Raw genomic sequence first — 10,047 nt, forward strand, 5'->3', positions numbered from 1 at the left:
GAGGGAGAGAGGTGTGTGTGTGTGTGTGTGTCACACACACAATTTATTCCTTCTGCTTGAAATGCCTGTCCCACCCACTTCTTCACTGGCCAATCCCAGCTTATCCATTTATACTGTCCATGCGCTCCTTCTCCCTGTTCACGTGCCCCGACGTCCTACCCGGGCGTTTTTCTCAGATCATTTACACAGTTCTCCATGACTAAACGAACAAGAACGCTCCTGTGTGTTCAGGTCAGTGTTTGTCCCATTCAGCCGTGTGCTCCTTCAGGCCAGACACTCTAACCTTATCTGGCTTTGATCTCTAGTACCTAGCACCTTACCTAGCACAGAGGAGCACTTAATATTTGTTATTTTTGTAATTGACTTGTAAAAACAGTAACTTTTAACTAATTAATCAGCCTGCTTAATTTATTTAGGAAAAATGTGACTTTATCACAATTACATTATACTGAAATTATGTCTCCTGTTTATCCATTATACTGTCAGTTCCTCAAAGAGTAGAAACTAAGTTTTACATATATGTCTATGTTGATACTCTGATGTTTACTAAAACCAACCAACACAGAAGGAGCTCTCAATCGCTGTCTGTCTCTAGACTTTCCTGGCTGTCCATTCAGACTCTAAGGCCGGCGGCACGTGTGTCTCCTGCAGCCTGTGTGCTCACCGCCAGTGCCATGTGTGCCTCAAAAAGCTACTGCGATACCGGTTACTGTGCCCTAGGCCTTCAGCCGCCATCTCCACCTAAATTTACAGGTAGGACCGCTAGAAAAGGAGGGCTGATATCTACAATCTTCGTTTCTGATCAAATACACATATATTCACTGGAAAAGTACAGAACTCATGACAATGTAGAAAGTGTCACCATACATCATCCCACGTCCAGCATTTCTCATTGGCAGTGATGCCGGTCTCTCTGTAATACTCTTCTAAAGGGGGTTCTAGGAGAATCACGTCAAACTTGGGCGTTAGCTCTCTGATGTCAAAGGCTTCTATATCTGCTTGTAAGTACCTATTTGAGTAAAGCATAAAGAGTGAGAGATTTTCAAATACCTTACAGATGGCAATGAAAGCAAAATCTTAACTGTTACTAACCGCTACTTACAAAGCAATCATGAGCAGATCACTGAATGCCTCTGCATGGAGGGGCATCTACCGAGGTCCTTCTGGAGGACATGCACATAGGAAACTACAAAGTCAAGTCACATTTCCCCAGCCATCAGAACACAGACGTCTCTTCTTTGACACTGGGAAGCCATATTCAGATGGAAGCCTGAATCCCTTTCCATTATCACCTGAATTTTCTAAGGACCATCAGTTTCTCTCAACTGTTTAGTTAGGTTAGAAAAACTATTTCACTGTAAATTTTAAATTCTTCCCTCTAAAAAATAGTTTCTAAATTTTGTTTATATTAAGTCTTTTCAAGCCACCTAGTATAAATCATCACTAGCCTTTAATGAAAGGCTATTTCCATATAGTATGAAAGTATTTTGAATATAAAATATTTAAATATAAAATACTTCAAATGTAAGAGTATTTTTAAATAGGACGAATATTAAAGTCCCCGAGTATTTTCCCCACATACTCAGACTTCTTTGTGGCTCTTCTAATCACTAACAGGATACATTTCAGCAAATTGTTAAAATGTACAAAATGTTCAAAGTAATGTAAATGTGAAATAAACACTCTCCAATTTCAAAGACCTTATACATATTTCTGAGGAAAACATTATTCTGCTCAGAAAAGGTTAAAATTAATTACCATAATCCAAAAATGTTATTAGCCCTGTGTGCTGAGTTATAATTTTCATTTTCTTGTTTTCCTTTATCTAAGTTTTCTAAACTTTCTTCAATAAACAAATTACTTTTTAAGAAGAAAAGTCATTTAAAAACATGTTAACATCAAAGATACAATAAACACAAATGATTTTCTAATAAGAGTAGTGTTTAAAGATACTTTGGCCAATTATTGGAAAAGGTGAAAACAAATCAAATGAGAACCTACTGTGTATTCAGCACTGCAGTTTTAAAATAATATATTTTACTATAAAGAAGAAATATAAAAGTTGTGTTAACCTTATATAGGTATTGAATTACTTTAAAACAGAAAGGTTACAGGATAAGAAATTGATATTTTAAGCCTGAGTTGAGAACAGTCTTTTTAAAAACACTTACATAGGAGGAGTGTTTGATTTCGCTATTAACTCATCCTTCAGCCTGATGAGCTCCCTCAGCTTGGGGTACTCTTCAAATCTGTCAGCCAAACCTGAGAAAAACAGTAAATTCTGTATTTCAGTACAACTGAAGTTAATATTAAAGAATTCAAAGGTTATGGGCTTTCTCGGGAAAATCATATATACATGTCACTTTACTCTCATGTCCTTTTAAAGCGAATTTTGAGTATTTTTAAACATTTCATATCTAAGGATTCTAACCCCATAAGCAGGTAAAGACTCAGATGTTCTAAAGCCCAGTTCAACTCATGAAGCCATTTAATTTCTCATATCTATTAAGTTAAATAATCTGTTCATAACATCAAATTTAACCATTCTGTTCTCAGGAAAGAAAAATCCAGTTGCCTTCCTATCATGCTTTTCCCCGTTTTCTTTCAGATAAAATGTTTGTGTTTGTGTGTGTGTGTGTGTCCCCTAAAGAATCTAGTGAAAATTATTCTTTTATAATTAAATAAAGGAAGAGGCAAAGAATAGTAGAATAAGAGAAATACTGCTTCTGATCTTAAATTAACTGGCTAGGCCTCATGAACACAATCCCAGAAAAAGTCTAGTTAGAAGGTAATTAGTCCCTAACAGAAGACCAGCTCTCACCTCGCTCACCCCGATTACCTATCGAAATGATACTACCAATTCCAAGACAAGCTGCTTTCTCTAACAGTAATTACCTACATCAACATTTATAAAGATCTCTACATTATTATAAACCAAATCTTCGTTTGTATATTTTCAGGCTTAGGACCTTGAAAAACATCTAAAATTCCACAAAGATTACTTTAAAATAGGAGACTCATTGTTCTCATGTCCTCAAAAATATTTTAGATCTCTGAGATTTTAGATAAAACAGTGCAATACCTGTTTCAGCAAATGTAGGGATAAGGAGGACTTTGAGTATCAAAAATTCTGTGCTGCAAAGGATACCACCAAGAAAGTGCAAAGACAACCCATAGAATGGAAGAAAATATTCCAAATCATGCATCGGATAAGAAACTTGTACTGAGAATAAAGAATTCTTACCATACAATAATAAAAAGACAGATAACAAAATAAAAAATAAGCAAAGGGTTTGGACATTTCTCCAAAGAAGTTATTTAAATGGCCAATAAGCATATGAAAAGATGCTCAATATCATTAGTCACTGGGGACATATGAAAACCACACTGAAATAGCACTTCATACCTAGTACATCATCATCAAAACGACAGAGAGTAAGTGACAAGGATGTGAAGAAACTGGAACCCTCATACACAGCAGCATTGTTTGTAACAGCCCCAAGATGAAAACAACCCAAATGAATGGATAAACAAAATGTGGTACACACATACAACGGAATATTATTTGGCAATACGAAGAAAGTACTGATACATGTTACGCCACCAATGGCCCTCGAAAACATTATGCTAAGTGAAAGAAGCCAGTCACAAAATATCACATATCGTATGATTCTATTTATACGAAATGTCTAGAAAAGGCAAATCTATGGAGAAAGGAAGTCAATCAGTGGTTACTTTAGGCAGGGGCAGAGAAGGGGGAAGGAATGGAAGCTGACTGCTAATGGGCACAGGGTTTCTTTAGGGCAGATGAAAATGTTCTAAAATTAGACTGTGGTAATGGTTGCACAAACCTGTGGATATACTAAAAAAACAAAACAAAACAAAAAAAAACCCCAAAAATCCAACTAATGCTTATTAATAGTAAAGTGGACACAACCAAGGGGAAAAAAAAATCTCAGAGCTTGAGGATATTTCAATGGAAATCTCAAAAACGGAAAAACAAAGAGAAAAAAAAGTGGAAAAAAACCCCACAAAAACCCCAGGATATCCGAGGATTGTGAGACAACTACAAAAAGGTGTCACACACCTGTGATGGGAACAGCAGAAGAAGAAATAGAGAAAACAACAGAAGAAATATTTGCAACAATACTGACTGAGAATTTTCCCAAATTAATGTCAGACACCAAACCATAGATCGAGGCAGCTCAGAGAACATCAAATAGGATAAACGCCAAGAAAACTACACCCAGAAATGTAATTTTCAAACTACAGAAAATCAAAGATAAAAAATCCTGAAAGAAACCACAGTAAAAACACAACTGTACCTACAGAAGAACAAAGATAAAAATTATGTCTGACTTCTCAGAAATCACACAAGCAAGATGAAACTTAAGTATTTAAAGTGTTGAAAGAAAAAAAAAAAAGCACCGACCTAGATTTCTGTACTCTGCAAAATTATCCTTCAAAAGTGAGGGAAAAAACAGGACTTTCGTAGACAAAAATTGAGGGACTTTGTTGTCAGGAGATCTGCTTTGCAAGAAATATTAAACCAAGTCAGGAAAAAGGTTAGAAATAAATCCACAAGAGAAATACATTACATGCACGTAATCAAGTGGCAGCAATAGCATATTCCCAACAAATCTGACATACCTACATCCCTGATGAAATTCTGAGGTCGATGTCCAGTATCTACAAAATGTTGGCAGTAATCATTATGGGGGTTTAAGCTTTGCGTTCCCTAAAGAAAAACCAAAATTAAATTAAATAGCATGCACTCTGATACATTAATTCTGTTCTTTGTCTTTTACCACAAGGCCATACAAAATATAAGCTGATTGACAGATTAAAAAATTAATATTTGAAAACACCACAACTAATTATTCTTCAGTAGCTATAGACATTAACGGTGTTTACTCATTCGAAATAGTCAAGTATCAGAAGACAATTTCATGAATAATTTTAAATTATCTTGATTTTAAAATGATTCCTTAATAACTAAAAAAATTTTGAAAACAAACAGGTATTTAAAAATATTTTCAGGTACAGAGCTGAAATGTGATGAGTTGTAAGATTTGAAAGTTATTTACCTTAAGAAAAGTACTAGAATCTTTATAAATCTCTTCTTCATATGGCAAATTCTCTTCCTCCTGTTGCATTTCTAGTTCATCCTTGGAAAAGGAAGATTAAGTAGACATTTTATTACAGGAGGAATAGTTTCTGTATTATATCTTGATTCAGGTTAAACATAAATATTTTATTTCCTTAGTGGATAATAAACTTTTCAAATTAACATTAAAGTCAAACATTAAAATGTTTGCTTTTTCATCATTAGATTTAACTAGTTGATTATCTGTAATAAAACAAAAATTTTCTTTTCATTTTTGTCAATATTAAATACTCTATAATACTATTTTGTTCTGACCAAATTGCCTGGAATTATTTAATCTCAAATATAATATTATAAATTTTAGACTCTAGCTTGAATCAAAAGATGTAACCACCAATGGCCAATTTTATTTCTACTGCATTGAACCATATGAAACTTTTTATATGTCAAAAATGTCGTAACATTGGGAATTATTGTACATATGGTTTGACCTAAAACAATCGCAAATATTTAAGTTACATGTTAACATAATTAAAATGCAACACACAAGATAGTATCCATAAGATTAGGTAATTATATCACTGAACTACCTAGAGATTTACTGAAACTATGCATTCTCTTCTCTATTAAATATAGTTGTATATCAATAATGAACTTAAAAAAAATAGAGATAGGTTTTTCATCATAATACCTTGAACTAAATGTTGCAATTATAAGTTTAAAAATTAGGTTTTTCTTGGGCCTCTTTCAGAAATGGTTCTACAATGCTATCTATCTAGCCCATGAATTTTCAAAATATTTTAACTGTTCTGCCCTGTATTAACACTGAATAACATAACACAAAAGACAGCACTGTAGCCTTTCCTAATCCAATTACCCAATTTTTCTGCTACACTTACCTCCTTCCTTTCATTCAAGAATATTATCCCCTAATGCTTACCAGGCATCATGCTAAGTGCTTATGTATATCACTTAATTTAATCCACACAAGTCTTCTGTTAAAATGAGGAAACTGGTATACAGGTCTTATGAACTGATCATACATATGCTCAGTTATACATATGTATACTATATATATGATAATTATTTTGAACACTTTATTATTCAGTTTCTGTCTAATCTGTTTTCTTGGATAAGAATTATTGTAAGGATTTACTTTTTTCTGACCATAAAACTGCCTATCTCCACTTACCTTATATTCTTCCATCTTGTCTTCATCTGTCTCTCCTTCATCCTGATACTTACGTTTTGCATTTGGAGCAGAGGTGTCATAGGAAGCTCTGAAAATTAAAACTGAAGTATCACACGCAAACATCCACAAGATGTATAAACACATCTACTAATATTAAATAACAAATAATAAAAACAGAATATGGGAAAATTTTCCTGATTAAACAGTATCTATTCACCCAGTTTATGAATCGTCTAAAAAGCCACACAACCCAATTGATAATTCTGGACTTTATTTTTATGGGAAAGTAACCAAATGAGAATATAAGCTTTTGTTATAAGGGATGGATGGCAAAAAGAAACTACTATATTACATATTCTAATTCTGTTTTGAGCAAAACCAATGCTCAAATTGATCACTAGAATACTGAAAAATTCTGACAAGCTTTGTGAACTATTAAATGATTAACACTTTTAGTATAAAGTCTATTTCATAATAATCTTAAAAATACAATTATTTAGTCTAACATTCAATTCTTAGTCTAACATTTCATTTCCTAACTACTTTATGAGAACTTACTATATTCAGAAAGTAAACATTTCATAATTCACGATCAATAAAAACTAGTGTTTCTGAAATCTTTATTTTGATGGCTTTTCATAAGAATACACTTTATACCTAGGATTATTTATTAAAACAATGGTACTTTCACAATATTAGCATGTTACTAAAACAAACAAACAAACAAAAAAAAAACCAAAAAAAAAACACTACTCAACTGACCTGCAAGTTTCTCTTGTTTCAGCAATTTCTCTCTGCTCATCTTTGCTATTTAACACAGCACCAATGCTGTCAGCATTTTCGGCGCCCAGCTGAAATAAAGCAAAAGTCATAACTTAGATCACAAGGCACTGCATAGCCTTTCTGGCTATTTGTAGCCACATTTAATATATCAAGAATTAAGAAAACCCAAACACAATGGCTCTAAGAACCTCAGCAGACAAATGGATTTACTAAGAGCTTGCAGGAGAAGCTGGAAATACCTTGGAACAAAAACCATGTTAATTAAGAATGATTTGACAACTAAAAAGCACTTACGCTTTTAGTTACATTTGAAATTAAGACACTTACCTTTGCTAATCTTTTAAAGTAAATAATAAAGCATGATTTAGTAGCAGTTGCAATCACCATAAAAAGGCAGCTAACAGTGTTTGTAGTGTAGTGGGCACTACTAAACACTTTGCATCCTTCGACTCACACATCACACCTTATTTTAGCTCATGCTATGAGGAAAAGCTATTAAGTTTTACTCAAGCCAAGTCTTTATGATTATAGGCACAATTCTGAATTTTACTAATTCCTTAACAACTGTAATGATCGAAGTAATGTACATCGAAAGCTTAGCAGAGTCTGACACACAGAAGGGGTTTGATAAACGGCAGCCATTATCAGATTTGACGTACTATGTACGCTCTTTGAGGTAGGGGCTACCTGGTATTCATAGTTGAATTGCAGTGCCTGCTAGCACCTGGCACATAGTAAGACACTCAACAAATAATCGTTCTGTAATGCATTTTGAGTCAAACAGAGTTTGAATTCAAACTAAAGTGCAAGAACTTTGCTTGATGGCAACAAGAAGCTACTTGAAGATAACATGATAAAAGAAGTTGGGGAAAAGAAGGCTTAGAAAAGATGCCTGATTAATCCAAGATCATAAGACCACAGCGACAGGAACAGATCTTTTTCCAATCCCCACATTTTTAATACTATCCCATGTTTTCATTAGGTAATAAGAGGATAGGTTTCAGATTTCCCTTAGCTAAAACCAAGATTTATCACTGAAAAAATAACAGTAAGATGCCTCATTAAAGTCCGTGAGCCTTTCCATCATGTTTACTGATCTGGAAGGTGGGATGTAAAACACTGCCTCTGGGGTCAAGTAGAGATACGCACCACTGGCATTTTCTGCACGTGTTCCCTACTGATCAGCAAGTGTTAACTCACACACTCGCACACAAGCAGTGAAGAAAAACTTTAGAGAAACAAACCTGGCTTCAATTTTCTGACCTAACAGTGACTGACCCAGAGCCAAAATTCCTTTACCTCTAGAGCCTGTTTCGTTATCAAGTGAAAATAAAAATACTACTACTTATATCAGCGGTTTGTTGTAACATACAAAATATGAATTCAAATGTTAGCTGTGGATGAAGACGGGGATACTGTACATTGCACTGTGGACTGCCATACACAAGATGCAGAATCTAAAACTTACACTCAGGCTACTTTCAATGCAGCTTTTAGATATAATCCCAAAGAAAACTCTGTAAACCTTTTTTACAATGAAGCCACAATCTCAAGAATTGGGCACTGACTACGAGGAAAGGCAAGACCACTTACATAGCTTCGAGAAATTTAGGGGGTGACAAGTCACTCTTCTTCCTTGCGTGAACTATGGCAATGTATTCACAAAGACCAAAGCTTTGTGTCCCTGTCATTGAGCACTGGCCCAGCACTAGGTCTGGGTTCCATAAAGGTGGCTGAAAACCAGTCATGGTGCTCGCTTTAGTACCACCACCACGACGGCGACACGAAACAGAAAATATGAGGTGCACCGCGGGAATTAAGAACACGAAGGGTAGGTAGGCTCAGAGATCCGCGTCGAGGGAGCCGGTCCGCAGAGGGCAGAGCAGGTCGGGCGCGCACGCGCGTTCGCGATCCCGCCCCGGGCTGCTTACCTGCTGTGCAAGGAGCTGTCGCCGTAGCTTCTGCCGCTCCCGAATCTCCTGCAATCGGCTGTCCATGTCCCAACTCCTGCTTTCCACCACCCGCAAACTTGGCAATCAGCGGGTGAATCTCCGCGCAAGTTTGCTTCCGAGTCTGTAGAACTCAAAGGTTGGCCTGGAGCTTCAGGCGGCAGACATCTTTCATCCTTTCCTCAATAGACATTTCCGGTGCGCCCGGAATTGGCTCGCCATCCAGGAAGTCCCGCCTCCTTCTGGACGCCGACATTTTGCGTCACAGGAAGGGGCCCAATTAGGATGCCGCGGCGTGGGCGGAGCCTCGGAGCCCCTGACCTCCCGGAGCGGTGGCGGAGGGTCGGAGCCGGTCTGGGCGGGGCCGTCGCCGGCCTGTCACCGGTCCTGTCTTTCCTGGGACGTCAGGCTCCCTTGGTGAATCAGCACTGTTCCTAAGGTGTGGACCGTTTCGTTGATTCCCCTTTCCATTAATTCCCCAGTTGCCAGTCCTGATAACTCGTTAAAAATTGCCAGATATCAGTTTTTTCCTGAAAGCACAAACTGGAGCCAGATTACCAGGTTTGAACCCCGGCCTGTCGTCTGCGGAGTGGCCTTGGCTAGTTTCATCACTTCCGTGTGCCTCCGTTTTCTCCTTCGTGAAGCCGGAGTAATAAGGGAGCGCACCTCACGGAGCTGTGGCGATTGACGGGACGGAGCCTGGCGCATGCGCCGTGGCAGTGTTTAGTATTATGATATCACTTACTTTGCCCTTCAGGCTGGGAACCACCGCAGCATCTGCCCGTGCTCGTCTCTACACCTCAGTAGCCCTTGAGAAGTTTCCTGTTTCCATTCCTCCAGGGAAGTGGCCGGTGATGGCAAAATGGGTCTTGGTTCATGCCCTAGAGGTCAGAGGGAGGGGACCAACCTCTTTTTGAGCGGGCACGTTTGTCTTGGCTGGAAATTACCCTGGGCTATGGAAACAGATAGCAGACTACTGAAATGGCCTGGCCTGGGGTGTGCGTTTGGGGTGTGTG

At 37.2% G+C, this 10,047-nt stretch overlaps 1 protein-coding gene and 1 long non-coding RNA gene across 5 annotated transcripts in view; one reads left to right on the plus strand and one right to left on the minus strand.

Moving 5' to 3' along the window:
• METTL14 (methyltransferase 14, N6-adenosine-methyltransferase non-catalytic subunit) overlaps window positions 1-9,233 on the minus strand; it is an 18,420-nt gene extending 9,187 nt beyond the window's left edge. Inside the window, exons 1-7 of the mRNA XM_019627014.1 lie at window positions 9,014-9,233; window positions 7,062-7,150; window positions 6,300-6,387; window positions 5,088-5,168; window positions 4,651-4,738; window positions 2,172-2,262; window positions 868-1,009 (exon numbers count right to left, since the gene is read on the minus strand). Of these exons, the coding sequence (XP_019482559.1) occupies window positions 868-1,009; window positions 2,172-2,262; window positions 4,651-4,738; window positions 5,088-5,168; window positions 6,300-6,387; window positions 7,062-7,150; window positions 9,014-9,079 (645 nt within the window). The 5' untranslated portion in view covers window positions 9,080-9,233. The remainder of the gene's footprint in view (window positions 1-867; window positions 1,010-2,171; window positions 2,263-4,650; window positions 4,739-5,087; window positions 5,169-6,299; window positions 6,388-7,061; window positions 7,151-9,013) is intronic.
• A 144-nt stretch (window positions 9,234-9,377) lies between these two features.
• The window catches only part of LOC109373377 (uncharacterized), a 34,542-nt gene continuing 33,872 nt past the window's right edge, over window positions 9,378-10,047 (plus strand). For all 4 annotated transcript variants that reach the window (XR_002122230.1, XR_002122234.1, XR_002122221.1 and 1 more), the window contains exon 1: window positions 9,378-9,470. This is a non-coding gene — a long non-coding RNA (uncharacterized LOC109373377). The remainder of the gene's footprint in view (window positions 9,471-10,047) is intronic.

This window comes from Hipposideros armiger, unplaced genomic scaffold, assembly GCF_001890085.2.
Source record: "Hipposideros armiger isolate ML-2016 unplaced genomic scaffold, ASM189008v1 scaffold_1, whole genome shotgun sequence".
Lineage (NCBI taxonomy): Eukaryota > Metazoa > Chordata > Mammalia > Chiroptera > Hipposideridae > Hipposideros > Hipposideros armiger.